Here is a 17622-nt window from a genome sequence, read left to right as displayed (position 1 = left end):
CAGATGTCTTTCCTCAGCCTATAAAATATCCCCATTCACAAGGTATAATTAAACATTTACTGCCTGGTGCAGAGCCTTCCTATCATATTTTCATGAGAGAAGCTTAATAAAAGCATTTGTGGTCATTTCACTGTAGCAAAATCATCTCCGGCAGAGAAGTCTTGCTTGGGGACACAGCATGCACGCAGCAGACACGCACGCTCATACCACAGCAAAGGCTCCTCATGCACATCTGTGAACCAGAGATAGAGCACTATCTGTCCAGAATGTCATTAACTACCACCGCTGTAGATTTATATTCACTCAGTTGTGCCATATGAGCTTGTACAATTACATCCATAGTCTGGAGATCTTCTGCGAGTGGACACGTTGACATAAAATTACCAAGTCTGGGGAAAATGTAAATTAATACCCCACATCATAGGCAGCAAAGGTTGCTAACTTAATATAATGAACGTAAATGTGATGCATAGTAAGAGATGAGACAGGAGTATGAGACATGTAGGCGTTACTAAATGAATGAGAGGGGGAACAAATGTATTTCACTATAGTACCCTCGGGCTGTGGTTTCAACTTGTAACATCGGCAGTGCCATCTACAGGTTGAGAGGAGACATAGCACCTTCAAAGACCATCTCAGGACTATCATTGGGCAAGATCTGAAAACCAATCGTGCTGGTGTGACACCATCTCTCTGCCACTTGGGGAAAAACTACTACTTGACCTATACCTCAAACCTGGAGTTTTGTATATTATATTAATCTCGCCAAGCACTCCAGGTTCCTCCTGCAGTCTAAAGACATCCATGAGTTTAGGTTAACCGGGGGTCCTAAATTAACCATAGAACGTGAGTGTGAATTATTTTATCTATATCTCTGCATTACCCTGGGACAGGCTGACAGATTGTCCAAGGTGTACCCTGCCTCTTGCTTCGTGACAACTAATATAATCTAGAGCCCCCTGAAATGATAAGAAAATCAATGGACATAATTCATACTGGTCTATTTCTGAAAATGCTGATCTACTGGATTTTCCTACACAACCATTTCTAGGATTCACAGAAAATGGAATTACAGCGAGAAAATATCCAGTGAGCAGCAGGTCTTTGGGTGCAAATGCCTTGTTGATGGCAGAGAAGAATGGCCAGACTGCTTCAAGCTGATAGGATGTAATAGTAACTCAAATAACCACTCATTACAACCAAGCAGAAATGCATAAAACATTGAAGCAGATGGGCTACAGCAGCAGAAGACCACACTTGGTGCCACTTCTGTCAACTAAGAACAGGAAAGTGAGCCTAAAACTCACACAGACAAAAATTAGACAACAGAAAATAGAAAAACCTTGCCTGATCTGACAAGTCTTGATTTCTGCTGCGTCAGTCAGATGGTAGGATCAAAATTTGCATGGCTCCATCCTGCAATGTTGTGGTGCAAGGTTATTAAAGTTAACTTAAAATAGGCTAAAAACTGAAACATTTTGTGATCTTGGAAAACTAACTAACTAAAATAACACATATATAGAGAAAGGAAATGTTCTTACCTTTGGTATCTGTTAATTAAGCAAAAATGTATTATTAACCTGCCTGATGACACATGATAAATGTGTTTATTGAGACTTGTGAGATGTTTACAAGACTGTTAGTCATCTGCTTTCAAAGCATTGTGTTGTTATTGGAATACCAATATCTTGCCTCAGACAATAATAATTATAAAAGACTAAAACTAACACTGAAACTAATGAAAACTAAACTAAAACTAAATCTTTTCCAACAATAAAATCTAAACTGAAACAAGAAAGTATACTCTGTAACCTAGCTGAAACTAAAATAAACAACAAAAAATTAAATAAAACTACTTAGAAAACACAAAACTTTAATAACTCTGGTGTGGGGGATATTCTCTTGGCACACTTTGAGACCCTTATCACCAACTGAGCATTGTTTAAACACCACAGCCTGCAGGAGTACTGTTCCTGACCATGCCCACCCCTTTATGACCACAGCTTACCCATCGTCCGACGCCTTCCTCCAGCAGGATAATGCACCATGTCACAAAACTCTAATCATCTCACACCAGTTTATTGAACAAATCAACAGTGACTTTTGGTTTCAAGTAGGACAACCTGCTCCTTACATTGATTTTGATGCTCTTTTTATTACCTTACTTCTACTTCCGTGTTTGTCAGAAAGCAGTGAAGACAAACTTACCCCACTTCAGTCCCACCCCCCAAAAGTCATAAATCTGACAACACATGTGATTGGTCCTAAAATCGCATTAACTATGATGATGTAGGTATACCATCGGTCCTCATTTAACTCCACCAATACAATTTTTTAAAGATTAACTTATCTAACAGCATATGAATTGATTCAAACTGGACCAGTTTTATCCAGCTAGTGTGTTAACACTATAACTTTATTTATTTCACCTCCTTTTATCTCCTTTTTCCACATAGCTCGAGTCTCATGGAGATGTTTCATGACTTTTTGTTGCAAGTACAAGCAAATAGAAGAAGCATAAATAACTTATTCCAAGACGTTCCCTCTGGATTCCTTTATAAAAGCAATAAAACATTACAAAGTATTTCTAGAAACATAAAGGAAAAAATGTCATCTAATGCAGAAATTGCCCATCAGCCATCAAAAGAAATATGTATAAAACGTGAAAGTGAATTACCATTTGCAACACTTATTCAGTAAATTAGATACTGTACAGACGGTATACTGAAAGACGCCTGAACACTGAGAGCTCAGTGTCAAGCAGAAGCCTCGCTTGAATGACAGTCAAGCATGGTGATGCTTCAGTATGTACACAGAAGGTCTTTCTGGGGGGGTGTTGCAGTCTGTTATTAGCTCCTGCAGCAGCCTTTGCGCTCCTCCTGTGCCTCGCTGCTTGGCCCAAGGGGGCTGGAGAGGGTCACAGCACTGATGGAGCCACGGGTCACCTCTCTGCTGGCCACCTTCTTATGGATCGCTGGAGAAAACGGAGACGAAGAAGATTGGCAGTCAACACGGACACAAGTCAAAGTGAGGGTGTGAATTCTCTTTCTGGGCACCTTTACCTGTGAGAACTTCACTGAAAGCTGCTTCAACATTGGTGGAGCCCAACGCCGATGTCTCCATGAACATCAGACCCTTCTTTTCTGAATCACACCGGGGTTTGAAAAACAAAAAAACATTAATACAGAGCAAAATGTATTTAGCAGTGAAAACACCATTTATGAGAATTTTTGCAAGACATAGAAATAAAATCAGTCTCATATATTAGAAATATTCCAAAACAACATTAAAGAAATAACTATACAATACTACTTAACTTACCTGCAAAGTCTCTGGCCTCATCTGTGGGTACGGTCCTGAGAGTGTCCAGATCGCTTTTGTTTCCCACCAGCATGACCACAATATGAGGGTCTGCGTGGTCGTACAGCTCCTTCAGCCATCTCTCTGCGCTCTCATAGGTCAAGTGCTTGCTAATGTCATAGACCAGCAGCGCTCCAACTGCTCCCCTGTAATACCTGAGGAGGAACACACATGGGCTGGGTGTTACATTCAAACAGGAAACAATTCCTTTAAGTAGGTGTTGTGCATGAAAGAGGTGTGACCGTTAATTAAACACAGTGCAATCAGTGTTACTTAAACTGGCAAACATGTGTGAGCCAACACTGATAATCTCATAATTCCCACCTCAATTGTGTCTGTTACTCATTCGTAAATGGTGTGTGTGCTTATGTGTGTGTACCCACGCTGAGGTGATAGCTCTGTAGCGCTCCAGGCCAGCCGTGTCCCAGATTTGAGCTTTGATGGTGAGGTTATCAATCTGCACGGTCCGTGTGCTGAACTCGACACCGATGGTGGTACGGCTGTCATGGGCGAACTCATTCTTGGTGAAGCGAGACAGAAGGTTGCTCTTTCCTACGCCAGACTCTCCGATCAAAACCACTAAACAAACACACACAACAGGTATTGAAATGGCTCTTAATCCTTTATTTGATTAAAAAACTAGATACCAATAACACTGAGTATTAGAACAAATCAAGGATAAACCTATCTCATGGTAACTTGCTGAAACATATTCTTTTATATCCAGACTTTCTGTCACCCTCAAAAGATACTAGACACTATGACACCACACAGACGTGGCACATCTCCCCTGGGGCTGATTTCACTTTGGAATGAATGGAAGTTTATTTTAATAAGGAACATGCACATGCTCATGAGGCTCTTTGTAAGATTATAACGTGTGGATTATATGTTTCTATAATAGGTCAAAGGTTAAATGGTTTACAGCCGAATGGATACAGAGCGATCACTTCCTACTTTCCCTGCTCTATTCACTTCCTTGGAAATAGCAGCAGGCAGCTACAGCCGGAGTTGTACCTGCCAGCTTCATTGTCTACAAATACGCAATAATACACAGAGAAAAAGACATTCATGTCTTCCTACACAATCACAGCTTAAGCAAACATGACTCACCTTTAAAGACAAAATTGTACGAATCATCAGACCCCATGCTGCACTCAGAGGCGAACAGTTCCTGCTTGCTAAGTAAATATCCTGAAGGCACTTTAAATATTAGCTCCCAAAGTAGAGTTTAAAAAAGAAAGAAAAACAGAAAGAAAGAAAAAAAATCCAGCCTCAGTCCTGAGTCTCTCTCTCCGATGTAGAGAGAGCAAAGGTGAAGAAAAGAATGGAAAGAAAAAAGGGAACTGGTTGAGCCGCTTGCTTCTTTATCTACGCATAGTGGGTAGCTTCAGATTGAGGGCAGGCGGTCCTGAGCTCTCATCAGCTGACACCCAAAGGAGGGCTGGAGGGAGGAGAGCAGGTGGAACAGGTAGAACCACTGGCAGGTAGTCATGAAGCGTCTCCACCCTCTGCTGCTCTATTCACGCACTGATTCTGATCATTTGTGGTGTGACCTCACTTAAAAGGTGGTTTCTGTGTGCAAACACACGTCATCATTCCCCACCTTTCTGATCATTAAACTTGGAGTTAAGAGTGCTTTATAGTGTACTAACTATTATGTAACACACTGCTTAAACAGAATTTAATAAGCATATAGCAATAAGTCAGTTAAACTTCTGGGATATTTAACTGATCAGTTAAGTAGCAGCGGGGATTGTTATTCAGTTTCAGCTGCTTTAGTGTTGATGAGATTAACAACAGATGCACTAGAGAGGCAACAGTGACAGTTGTCCCTCATCTAGTTTTGCATTTGACACTGTAAATATCTCTGACCGAACGATCAGAAACAGACTTCATGAGGGTGACTGAGGGTTCTCTATGGACTGTGGAGCCCAGCTGGCATTTAGTGTAGAAAACCAGAATTGCCAAGTACACCACTCGTGAATTGTGCTTATCACAGATCAGAGCAGGTTCACCCTGACAGACCAGCTGGAGAAGCTGTGACAAACTTTGTTTCCTGTAACAATGTTTAGCACGACCAGTTTGGTGGTGGGTCAGTGATGTTCTAGGGAGGCATATTCATGGAGGGACAAAGGCTGACTGCCATTAGGTATCAGGAGAAAGTCCTTGGACCTGCCATCTGACCCTACACTGATGCAGTGGGTCCTGGATTTCTCCTGGTGCACAATACTTGGCCTCATGTGGCAAGAGTACGCAGGAAATGGGAAATGGCCTGTATTTGTATAGCACTTTTTACTAGTCCCGCCTAGAGACCCCAAAGCGCTTTACACACCCAGTCATCCACCCATTCACACACTGATGGAGGCAGCTACAGTTGTAGCCACAGCTGCCCTGGGGCAGACTGACAGAAGCGAGGCTGCCATATCGCGCCATCGGCCCTTCTGGCCAACACCAGTAGGCGGTAGGTAAAGTGTCTTGCCCAAGGACACAACGACCGAGCCGGGGCTCGAACCGGCAACCTTCCAATTACAAGGCGAACTCCCAACTCTTGAGCCACGGTCGCCTCTGGGATGTATGAACTGGTATCAGTGACCCCACCCACATTTTCTTGACCCAAATCCAATAAAACACCTCTTGGACATTATTATCATCATTATTATTATTATTTCAGTTCGTCTGACACCATCAGGTTGCACCTCATTCTCCAGATCATGGATGCCCAGATCTACAGTAGATCCGAGAGGAGACCATCCAGTCTCATTAGGAGCCTACCCTGACATTGCATTTGCAGTATGCATACCTGATAAACTGAAGCTTTGGTCAAATTGACTAGTCTGCCACATCTTTTTTTCACTTGTGTCTTTAAATTTAGCCACCTGTAGGCTAATAATTACTATTTCCTTTAAAATATCTGGCATCCTTTCATTCCTAACCAATTACCCAGTCTATATCAATGTAGATATCAAGCATTTCCTTTTTTTTTCTTCATAGATCTGATGTGTTCAAAATGTTCCTTTACATTTTTTTAAAGTATATTTTAATTATCGTGATTAGCAGAACACAGCTACAATCGATCCTATATGAATACAAACCAGCAAACACAGTTCAGGCTCACACAGTAATTCATAACTCAGCACTCTAAGAAGATAGCGTGTTATTGTTATAGTGACATGTTTGTCTTACAGACTATTTGTGACTGTATAAAATCTGAATTACCACGTTATTTTTGTAAGAAATACAATATTTGAATCAATAGAAAAGATAAAAATAATATACAGTAAGTTCATTTTTGACAAGACATTTCCTTACAAATAGTGAAAATATTGATTTTAACTGACTAAATTAATATCAGAGATGAAAACACTTCCTGGAACTTTTAAGCATCATTAATAGTAATCTGTGTACTTTTCAGCAAGCTTCCAAGGTATTTAAAATTAAAATATTTAAAATATCATCCAATTAGTGGTACCAAACTAAAACCTTAAAGGATGGCCAACTGTGTTTAAAAACAAAATTCTTTTTAAAAAAATTTTTTTAAAAAACCCTCCAAAAGTAGATTTAATCTTGCAGATTTCAACATTTCACATTTAACAAAAAAACAGAAACAAAGTTCAATGACTTCATACAAATTAACTTTCATAATCAACTGACACATGTGTGGGCTGTTTTTAAATCATGTTTTATTTTTTTAGTACAGTACTGTTAAAAGTTAGTTTCAACATGTTCAATTCGGAGATGGATTTTCTTTTTTTTTTTTTCCAGCTGAGGTCAACAGACAAAGCAAAGCTATAGCAGCAGTTGCCAAGGTTACCACAACTACATTGCTGAGAATTTCAAAAGGAAAAAAAAAATAATAATAAAATAAAACAACCTAGGCTTGATTTGAGAAATTTATGATGCCACTGTACCAGAGTTGTTTGTAAAGCCGTTCCATCGTTCATTTTTCGTTAATCATTTGATTTCCATTTTATTTTGATGAGACAAATCACTTCTAGGTACTAACTGCACCTCGAAAGAGAAATTAAAATGAAGAATAAGATTAAAACGAAAGGAAAACTTGTTTCATTCTTATTCATTCTAACTGCGCCGTCTGCTTCAGAGACGCTGCGATGTGATATCTGATTATGGCTAAAGTTCTGGATGGTGCGTGAAATTTTCTTAGTTGGGGCAGGGTCCTCAATAACCCACTGAGTGAGGCAATTCACTGATGATAGGGCAGTGGAAGACAGCAGGCACAGCAATGGTGCCTCAGTGGGGAAAAGCCACTGCACCTGTGAGTGGGCACTTTTATCTTGAATGACGTATTATGTCATGTTATTAAGAGCTTGCAATAAATAGTGAAAGCTGTTGGGGAACGACAGCCATTTAAGTAGAATCTTTAGAACAAGGAAAGGAGGAAATAAGGTGGATCATCTGCGTGGACAAGCTACCTTCCTGCTAACACTCAGGTTTGCCACCTGTAATCAGAAAATCTTCATTTATCAATTTGCTAGTTAAATACCAGCAAACCTCACAGTAGCCATGTAGGAAAAAGAGCCAGATGCCAATCACATCACGTGGGTTCAATTTGTATCATGAAAATGTTAACCTGTAGCACTCTACTCCAGTTTTACATGAAGAAAACAATATATATAGTGAAAATGGTAGGGAATCCCTTTCCAGGAGAGATTTTCACTCTTATTCTCTGCACCAGAATACCCTTTACGGTAAGAGTGGTTCAGTCCAACTCTACGGCAGCACTCTTGACAGAGATCTGGTTGGATGGTGGCAAAGAGTGAAAGTATGGGAAATGGGGCATGATCTGAGAACAGATGTAGAGTGAAGGTCTTATAGATCCTGCCCACGTTCGTTCCGTTAAGTTGGGGACAATACACTGAAATTTATTTTGGTTCTCTGTAGATGCTGGGTGTTTTTGTGAGTTAGGTATGTATGCGCATGTCTGTGTATCACTAGGTACTGTATGTCTTTACGAGGGCTGTGAGCCCAGAAGTCTCTCGATTGCAGCATTGATGTCTCCTCCAGTAGCTATGAGCGCCTGCAGGTTGGCCTCGCGGTTGATGAAGCCCATAGCATTAAGCTGGTCCAGCTGGGACTGGAACCGAACCTCTGGGGTCTGGGTCTACAACGACAAAATGAGATGCGAGACAAATTATACTAGTACCATACTGTGACCATGTCCACCCCCCTTTTTCTGTAAAGCAGTCATTTCATCTGAGAGCACGCATGTTCACAAATTGTACAGTATTGTGCAAAAGTCTTGAGCCACCATTTCTTTATATTTTGCTTAGCCACTTTTCTGTCCTTTTAAAAAGCGTCCTCAAGAAGGCTTTTTGAAGGCCTTTCAATGTTTTTCTTTGGCTGATTTTCCACTCATTTCAGTCCAGTCCTTTTACCTGACCATTTTTACAGGAATGTTATTTGACCACTTAACACAGGCAGATAAATCATCCACCCAAAGATAACAACCTAACTCAAGTGTTCCACCTAGTTATGTTTATGTATGTGACTAGAGAGCTAGAGACCAGTGAAACAAAGCAGCACTTGATGACAAAAAAGTTCAGGATATCCTCAACTCATCACACTATTGCTGTCATTTGCCAGAAGTACGCTTCAGCGACTCATCACCACGCAGTGGACACCTTTTACAAAGTTTATTCGTTATTCATTGCTAAGTGTTGACATTATTCAAATATTTTAAAGTGTAGTGTGTACCCCAATGCTCACTGTACCTATGATTACACACTTGAATTAAGAGGGGTAAGAAAAATTGAATTCAGTTAACTGCAATTTGCAATCTACTGACATCTAGTGAGATTTTACAGACTTTACCTTTAAGACAAAGGAAAAACTCCAGCAAAGACCTGACACAGGACCAGCGAGGTACATCTGGTCCTTCAGTGGATCGCTCACTGAAGTCTCATCATATATGGTCTAAACGGAAGGCGGCTATCAAGAAGCCATTTCATAAGGAGGACAAACAGTGAGAAAAGGCTGAGGTATGTCAAAATCCAGTGTGAGATGATCTTGACAGAGGATGGAACAAAAGGCAGCAAACATCCATAGAAGAGCTTTAAATGTCCTTCAAGAAGCCTAGAGATCTATTCCCGAAGACATGACAAAACAGCTGGCTAAGAGAGTTCAGACTATGTTGAAGAATAAAGATAGTGAACCCAAATGTTGACTTTAAACCTTGTTAAAACTGAAAAAAAAAAAAAACTCAGTTTTTATACTTTTCCATGTTTCAATAAAACACTGGAACTATGTCCTATTTTACCACCAAAATATAAAAAGAAATGTGGCCCAAGACACAGTACTGTAATTCCTATGCATGTGTACCGTTGCGCTTCCGCCTCCACCTCCTCCTCCAGCAAACATCTGGAGCATCTGTTGCATCAGCTGCTGCTGGGCAGTGTTTGTTCCAGCACTGCTGGGTGAAGATGCAGGGTTCTCTGTGGGCATGGCCCCTCCTGTGGGTATTCCAGGAATTCCACCTGGCATCAAACTAGGATGAAGGAAAAATTAACAGCAGAGAGTATATCCACCTCAAAAATGAACGATGTTTAAATGTGTGTTAGCATACCTGGGCATGAGGCCTGGTGCTTCTGTCTGCAGTGTCTGTAGGCCCTGCTGGATCTGCATCAGAGCTTGCATGGCCCGTGGATTGGTCATCACTGACAGAGCTTCTGGGTTCTGCATCTGCAACCCAACAGTTCAATGAAATTGTCACAGGATTAGCAGTCTAAATTGTGTGAGCGTTACAGCTGTTTTCACACATGCACTGCAGGTTTGTTCAGCTGACAGAGGTGCATTGGACAACCTAAAAGTCAGACTCAAAGGAGCTTGCAAAGAAAAGAGTCTGGACTTCTTTAAGTTGCTTGAAGACATTTCACCTGTCATCCGAGAAGCTTCTTCAGTTCTAAGGTCAAATGGTGGGGAGTCCCAGATTTAAACCTAGTGGGAGTGTCCCCCCACAGAGGGACAAAAGGACCCCTGATGATCCTCTAATCGCCTGAGCCAAGGTGTGAAAATGGGTGTGGGTCCCAATCAGCCAGGGTTTCGGGTGAGCTCTTTGTGAAACCTGGCCCCACCTTATCATGCGAATTCCTGAGGTCAGATGGCCCAGGATGTGAGTGGGCGTTCAGGCGTCTGGGGAGGGAACTCAAAGCTGGATTATAGATGGCAGACAGTTGGTGTCGTAAACCACCGCCTCTGTTCAAAGATGGTCGTTCACAGTGGACATAGATGGACATAGATGTAGCTCAGGCGATTAGAGGATCATCAGGGGATCCTTTTGTTCCTCTGTGGGGGGATATTCTCCCACTAGGTTTAAATCTGGGACTCCCCACCATTTGACCTTAGAACTGAAGAAGCTTCTCGGATGACAGGTGAAATGTCTTCAAGCAACTTAAAGAAGTCCAGACGCTTTTCTTTGCAAGCCCCTTTGACTACGATGACCTGGATGACTGAGAACCTTCACAGACTAAAAGTCAGACGCAATTACATCAAACATTTTCCAGCTACCTAGTACAAAGTTCATGCTATGTCAAATGGTGCTGCTGTGTCAGCACCACAGGTAATATTCTGCTACATTTACTGTTAGCAAATATTTCCTGCATGCTAGGTCCAGTAGTTCCCTCAAGTGAACCCTGTGAAGTACTGCCAATAGTTTGAAAGCTGACACTTTGCTGTAAATTTGTGACATGTTGTGTGGTACATGTGAGAAAGAAGAACAGTAGAAAATGTATTGATGCAATTATCCAAAAACTGACTCAAGTGGGAAAGCGACTCAACTAACAAATAACAACTATTCAGGAGATTCTTCTAATATTCAGATTTCAGTTTTATTTAAAGAACCTGGGACATTTGCCAGCACTGCTCTAAGTGAGCGCAGCAGCACCTGTGAGGGAGCCGTTTGTGTGTTGTTGTCTTGTGGTTTGGTTGCCCAGATGGAGTCTGTTAACTATGAAACCGACAGTCACTTCCACCCTTCTGGGTGATCATTTGATATACTACTGCCAAATTCACTTCTAATTAAAAATGAAACACGTAATTTCCTCATATTTCAATGTGTTTAATGTATTTTAACTTCTAAATCAGGTATTAAATACATATTATTTAATGATATAATTCATCATGTACCCTCGGCAGATACATAGACTGAGGCTCATTATGCCACCCTGCAGATCTAATCAGCTCCATTCTTTGTTACAGTCTTTTATAGAAAACATGCAAATCTAGAACTGCGGTACTAAACTAAACAAATATGCTGTACCTGCTGCAGAAAGATAGGCAGCTGAGCTCTGAACTGTTCCTGCAGTTGTTGGTTTCCAGCAAACAAGGGGTTATTCATCAAAACCTGGTAGAGAAAAGGGGAAATACAGTCAAGCAAAAGGATCATTCCACATCAGGCTATGCTGCTTACTCACTAAAATAATAGAAAGATTTAAGTAAATTCATTTTAGCACCTCACCACAGCTTTCAAACTGATGCTGTACCCTAATCAATATGTCTTTAGTATCACTCAGCAGCACTTTATCATGAAGCTGCTCTGGTCTAAATATAAGCTTAAAAGACAATCTCTGTATTGTCTTAATGCCAGTGGCTAACCTGATACTGACAGTACATTTAAACCGAGTTGTTCATTATGATCCACTTGTCTATGTATAAACATGTGCACCTGTCTGATGCACATTCTGAACAGGAAAATATTTTAATCTAATTTTTTCTGCATGGCTGTGCATTATATGTATGTTTAAATGTGTGTGTGTATCCATCTTTAAGCTTACCTGGGAGGCCAACTCTGGGTTTTGAGCCAGTGACTGCATCATGCTGCGCATGTAGGGAGCAGACAGCATGTTCTGCATCAGCTGAGGGTTTTCAGAGATCTGCTGCAGTAGACTCTGCATGCCTGGGCTGTTAAACATGCCTACAATAAAAAGAAAACAATAGAAAATATAGACAAGAAATTCAAAAAAAAAGTAATGTATACATAATTCACTACATCAAAGTATTATTTACAAATAAGTAATTTGATAGTTAGATAATATTAAATTTAAGGAATTCAGGCTCGCTCTGGCTTACCATTTCCCAGACTGCCAGGATTGATGCCCAGAGGGTTCGACACACTTGGGGTGGTGCCTGCGGTGGTACTACTGCTCCCCGTGCTGCCCCCTCCACTCTCAGAAGGGTTAGAAGAAGTTGGTGGCCCCCATGGATTTGGTAGGGGCTCTCGGTTCTCTGTCCGTGATGGCTGGGCACCAGACTCGGAGCTCCCTCCCAGAGCTGAGAATGGGTTGCTACCAAACTACAAGGAGGCACATTTGGAAACACAACTGTCAGAATACTACTAGCTATGCAATGCTGACAAAAAAGAGACAACAAATACTACAGAATGAGTGAGAAGTTCAACAAGCACCAACAGTGCACAAAAACAAAACATTCGTCAGCAAGTATTCCTCACAGATACCTGTTCTCTGGCAGCGCTAAACATGGGCTCCTGGATGTCTGTGTACATCCTCCGCAAAGCATTGTATCCTCCTGGGATGCTCTCCAAGTTGCTCAAAGCCCGGTCCTGGTTGCGCATCATTTCTTGCATCATGGCTGGGTTCCTGGCCAGCTCCATGGTCTGTGAGGTGTTATAAGAACAGGAAAGGAAACAACTGAATCAAGGTATCATTTTAAACAGAGCTTGTAAAATCCTTTAAAAAAAGGCAGATAATATAGTGGGAATCTAATATTGTGCTACCTGAATGACACATTCAGCCCTTCTTAGTTCTGTTTACCTGTCTCATAAGCTCAGGGTTGTTGAGCATGTGGGAGATCTCAGGGTTGCGTTCCATCAACTGTTGCATCTGAGGATTAGCCATAATCATCTGTCTCATCAAGTCTGGGTTTGACATCATGTTCTGCACCAGCGGGTTCTCCATAATTTGAGAAAGCATCTCTGGATTGGACATAAGCTGCCTCTGCATCTGCTGCTGCAGCTCCATGAAGTTAGCCGAGCCCATGCCCAGTCCAGCTAGACCACCCAGGTCACCGAAGCCAGCTGAAGGAGGAAAGATTGGAGAGTGCTGGTTAAACACACCGCATTTCTCAAACAGTGAAAGGTGTTTGCCTGTATAAAATTACACAAAGTTGCACTTACTCAGTATGTTGGGCGTCTGTGTGGGTGGTGGGGCTGAGCCAGTAGAGCCTGTTGTGGTTGAGGGGTTGGTGCCTGGATTTGAAGTGGAGGTACTGCCTGCTTGGGTGGATGTTGAGCTAGAGGCTGATGTGCTACCACCATCTGCCGCCCTACAGAGATGATTTTTTGGGGGGGAAAAGACAAACTTGGTAATGCTGTGAACGCCGTGTGCTTTGAAGAGAAACATGAATCCAAATGCACAAAAAACACTGAACTGTAAATCTAATGAATCCTTTTTGAAGACAGACACGAAGCATTTGGTTGAATCAGCATGGTTTGTTGACTTACTTGTGTGCTGTTTTTATGACCAAGTGCACTGTCAGGCCATCTTTGATGCCATGTTGGCTGAGGCTGTCGCCATCTTTTAAGATTTTCCCTGCAAAAATCAGAACCAGCTGGTCCTGTTTGGCTTTGAATCGCCTCGAGATCTCTTCTTTAAACTAAAAGACAAGAAAAAAGTAAAAACATAAGAAGTGAACCAGAAAATGTCTTACAAAAAGAGAAGAGATGGAGACAGAAACTGGAAATGAAAATTACAATATAAAGGAAGAGATGATTACTCACGTGACATGCTGCTATTATCTGGTTCTGTTTTGATGCAAACCTCTGGCATTACAGATGCCATTTCTAAATATCCCATTATCTGGGACCATGCACTCTAAATCTATCAGATTACCACTAGTCTTTCAACACTTTGTGAAAATTACTTTGATAAAGTAGACCTTTGATGAGTATTTTAAGGACAAAGGAAAAAGAAATCACTAGCACCCTATAATCGGCCTTCCTGACTGCAATCAGCCCTTTAGAAAATCAGAATGGTCAATGTCTACCTGTTACTTTTCATCAACTTTACTCTGTTTGATAAAACATGAAAAGCTTTAAGACCGCTTTCTGTAAAAGAAGAATTTAAAAAAGGAATCAGTACCATGGTTTAATAATGGCCCAGAATTGTTGACTACTATCGTTTCGTTCACAGGGGCCTAGCAACCTCTGTGTAAAAGCAGCACAGAATCTACACAAGTAAATACGCATGATTATACAATGCAACTTAAACAATTTAATACTTATACATGTAACCTGGTCATTGCACTAAATGTTATGTACATCAAACAAACACAGGCCCGTGTGCATGAACAGATTAAAGAACATGGCTAGCATGTATGAACAGTGAAACCACAACCATTCAGTGGCAACGTAGCCATAACAAACACATCTGAAGAGATTATCCTTTTATTGTGATTAAAAAGACTGCGTTATGCTTTCAGTGCCCCACGTCGCCAAGCCAACAGTAACACTGAGAAACTGTATATTCCCAAGAAAGCCCAATGACTCAGGGGCAGCACTGAGAATGTTCTAGAGGGAAAGCAAAGTTTAGCTTTCGCTAAAGCCGTCGGGCTGAAACAGAAAATTAAAGTATGTTGTAAATCCGAAACCCCTGTCGTGGTTACATCAACTATCGGTTATATCGGTTCCTACTTGTGGTAGTGGCATAACTAAAGCGTCAGCTGACACTTGTTTGGCTACATAGTTAGCTAATGGCTCTGCTAGCAAGTTGGCTGGCTAACTTGCTAAGTGCTAACACTTAGCAGGCTAACCGGTTCGCAATTTCATCTATTGTGTGGTCATATTCCTCGATTGGATGTCACCAACGTTAATATCACCGAACATTTGTTACCCTAAGCGGCAACACTTCCGCTACACACAGCCCCTTTAATTTCACAAAGCCCCTGGTTGCCGGCTAGAGTGACGACAAATGCTAACAGGGCTAGCTCGTTAGCTTCCTAGCTGAACTTGTGGGCAGAGGCATGACGTTAGAGGCGCAGCAGCTAGCTCCCCACCAGCAAAACCCAACCAACCTGAGTAACAGAGGCATCTTCTGCGATGGCGATTTCTTCTTTGTCTTTAGGAGTTTTCACTGTGACCTTTATAATAGTTCCCTCGGAGGCTTCAGGTTTATTATTGTTGTTATTACCAGGATCTGCGGCGCCTTGGTCAGCCATCTTTACTCCGCCGATGGAACAGCTCGGGTCTTGGCGTCGGCTTCCGGATCATGAGAGGTCAAACCTCTTTCCAGAACGAATTTCACAAGCTCCCGTATGTACGCTGTCTCTGCCTGGTCATCATTGGTCATCACATGTATCACCAGAGGAAACGGATGTTATAAAACATCACACGTGTGATTAACATCCCCACCCCCCAAATAAACAAAATCGGAAATGATTTTCTAAAACATGTCTGCACTATAATCAGGCTTTTGGCAGCACATCGGGTATCTTACATACATTCTTTATTTTAGACCGGTGTATTCTTATTTATTTATTTAGGTATTAGGTGAGAGATAAGCCACCCAAGCTTTCATACATTTATCGATTTTCTCTATTCAAACTTTACAAAAACAAAACAAAATTTATTTAAACTTAAAGCATGTAGAAACAAAACGTTCTGTTTTTAAAAGTACAGTGCTGAGCCATATTCGTCCATGGAAATACAATATATACGGAAAAAAAACAAACTTTGTAAATAGGAAAAGTAATAGTAAACAAATCAAGTGAAGGTCCAGATGCATCTCTCAGGTTCTGTATCAGGGCTTTACTGGATTTTTTCCTGTCCCTTAAGGACGTGACTTTCATCCATCATCTGCTGTGTTTTCAGCAGTTTAGCTCTTTGGTAATCAACTTTTTATTGCAAAACTGCTGTCTTATGCCGATCAAATTGTGTCATCTTTGGCCTTTTTCACAGATTCAGCTATAGAAATGTAAAACAATCATGTGTTTTTGTGATAGCCTGTGCCTAAAATAATATGTAAGGTATCTATTAAGTGTAGACAAAACAGCGATTACTCTCGTGAGTTTAGGTGCTTCTTTAAGCTTTAATGATTCATAGGTCAGTGTTAGGTGGCTTAAAAAATGGCCAGGTACTATGGCTGGACTGAAAATGAGAGAAAAAACCATCAACGTTCAAAGAATAAGTTAGAAAGGCCTCCAGAAAGCCTGTAGAATTATTGCTCAAGACCACTTATAAATTTACAGGAAGGTCTGGCTCTCTGGAAGCAAAATATAAAGACACGATAGGGTGATCGATACTTTTGCACAGTACTATAGGTTTTTGTTAATTAATTAACCCTTGTGATGAACCTTTATGCAGTGTTTTTTATTTATTTATTTTAGGTAAAGTCTTTTAACATTTCCTTTTATCTGTTGGTTTAGTGTTTTGTCTATTAAGGATATGAACTCTGTCAGCAGTATTGTTAACACCTGCTTCAAAGTCACAGGGGCCAAGCAGAGACATCTGTGCTCACTCTTTGGGAAATCAGATAATGAAGCAGGCAATAAACATTATTAACATATTTTTCATCTGATTTCAGGAAGTTCCTCCTAGGTCACCATTTCTGTGTACCCCAGAGTGGATCAAATGTATACTTTAAATCCTTCACTCCCGCGGCTATTAGATTACTCAACACTGACAGGGTCCATTTAGATTATTTTTTTCTATGATTGTTCATTTTTAGATACTTGTCCTGTTTATTTATTTTATGTTTAATGTATTTATTTTAATTCTTTTCCCATGGCCTCATTCTTTGTTGATCTCTGCCTTGACATGCAACAGTGTTTGTGTTTAAGGGCTAGGTTGTGTGAGCAGGTTGTGTCCGTAAGATGCAAACAAATAGTCCTTTTTTGGCATTAATAAAGTGATCTGAATCTCAATCGACTAAGCATAGATGATTTTCATGTATGTACCCCTTTTCCAATATACATGTAACTGTATCTAGAAAAAGTGGACAGATTTTCTAAAAAGCATCATAGGTTCGTCATAGGTAGGTTTAGGATAAGGGTGTGTGGGTGTGATAAGGTTTATAGTGAGAGTACAGAAATTCCCTACGTCAGTGAGTATTTTCACAGTGACCAAACATCCAAGTGTGTGGTGTGTTTTTTCCTATTTCATTTTGTGAACCATATAAGTTGTTTTTAAAATGTTTCAGACTAGTTAAAAATCTCCTTTATAACCTTGTCTGCAGGGTAGAGCTCGTGATCTGAACATATACTGTATCAGGTTTAAATTGTGACAGAGATACGGCT

General features: G+C 40.9%; 2 protein-coding genes across 2 annotated transcripts; both read right to left on the bottom strand.

Moving 5' to 3' along the window:
• Positions 1-2522: 2522 nt before the first annotated feature.
• LOC102200815 (ras-related protein Rab-25-like) lies at positions 2523-4780 on the bottom strand. Its single transcript, XM_005728362.2, has 5 exons — positions 4474-4780; positions 3744-3939; positions 3322-3515; positions 3063-3143; positions 2523-2974 (listed from the first exon to the last, which is right to left on the bottom strand). The coding sequence occupies exons 1-5, from the start codon at positions 4508-4510 to the stop codon at positions 2850-2852; spliced, it is 633 nt and encodes a 210-aa protein (XP_005728419.1). The 5' UTR covers positions 4511-4780; the 3' UTR covers positions 2523-2849.
• A 2245-nt stretch (positions 4781-7025) lies between these two features.
• Positions 7026-15684, bottom strand: ubqln4 (ubiquilin 4). Its single transcript, XM_005728361.1, has 11 exons — positions 15403-15684; positions 13835-13986; positions 13508-13656; positions 13146-13408; positions 12830-12988; positions 12445-12667; positions 12150-12289; positions 11636-11719; positions 9944-10059; positions 9700-9865; positions 7026-8482 (listed from the first exon to the last, which is right to left on the bottom strand). Exons 1-11 carry the CDS (start codon positions 15544-15546, stop codon positions 8330-8332), a joined length of 1749 nt encoding a protein of 582 aa, XP_005728418.1. The 5' UTR covers positions 15547-15684; the 3' UTR covers positions 7026-8329.
• Positions 15685-17622: the final 1938 nt, after the last annotated feature.

This window comes from Pundamilia nyererei, unplaced genomic scaffold, assembly GCF_000239375.1.
Source record: "Pundamilia nyererei isolate P.nyererei 1_Seehausen unplaced genomic scaffold, PunNye1.0 scaffold00028, whole genome shotgun sequence".
Classification (NCBI taxonomy): domain Eukaryota; kingdom Metazoa; phylum Chordata; class Actinopteri; order Cichliformes; family Cichlidae; genus Pundamilia; species Pundamilia nyererei.
Note: the sequence above shows the minus strand (reverse complement) of the source record. Positions and strands in the feature narration are given on the sequence as shown.

What these genes read in the sequence shown, in the direction of transcription:
- LOC102200815 (XM_005728362.2), bottom strand. Translation starts at nt 4,510, where the DNA reads ATGGGGTCTGATGATTCGTACAATTTTGTCTTTAAAG. An exon ending in GTACAATTTTGTCTTTAAAG is followed by an intron (nt 3,940 to 4,473) that starts GTGAGTCATGTT and finishes GTGTTTGTTTAG; the next exon opens with TGGTTTTGATCGGAGAGTCT. An exon ending in TACAGAGCTATCACCTCAGC is followed by an intron (nt 3,516 to 3,743) that starts GTGGGTACACAC and finishes GTTCCTCCTCAG; the next exon opens with GTATTACAGGGGAGCAGTTG.
- ubqln4 (XM_005728361.1), bottom strand. Translation starts at nt 15,546, where the DNA reads ATGGCTGACCAAGGCGCCGCAGATCCTGGTAATAACAACAATAATAAA. An exon ending in AAGATGCCTCTGTTACTCAG is followed by an intron (nt 13,987 to 15,402) that starts GTTGGTTGGGTT and finishes CTTGTCTTTTAG; the next exon opens with TTTAAAGAAGAGATCTCGAG. An exon ending in GTCATAAAAACAGCACACAA is followed by an intron (nt 13,657 to 13,834) that starts GTAAGTCAACAA and finishes TCATCTCTGTAG; the next exon opens with GGCGGCAGATGGTGGTAGCA.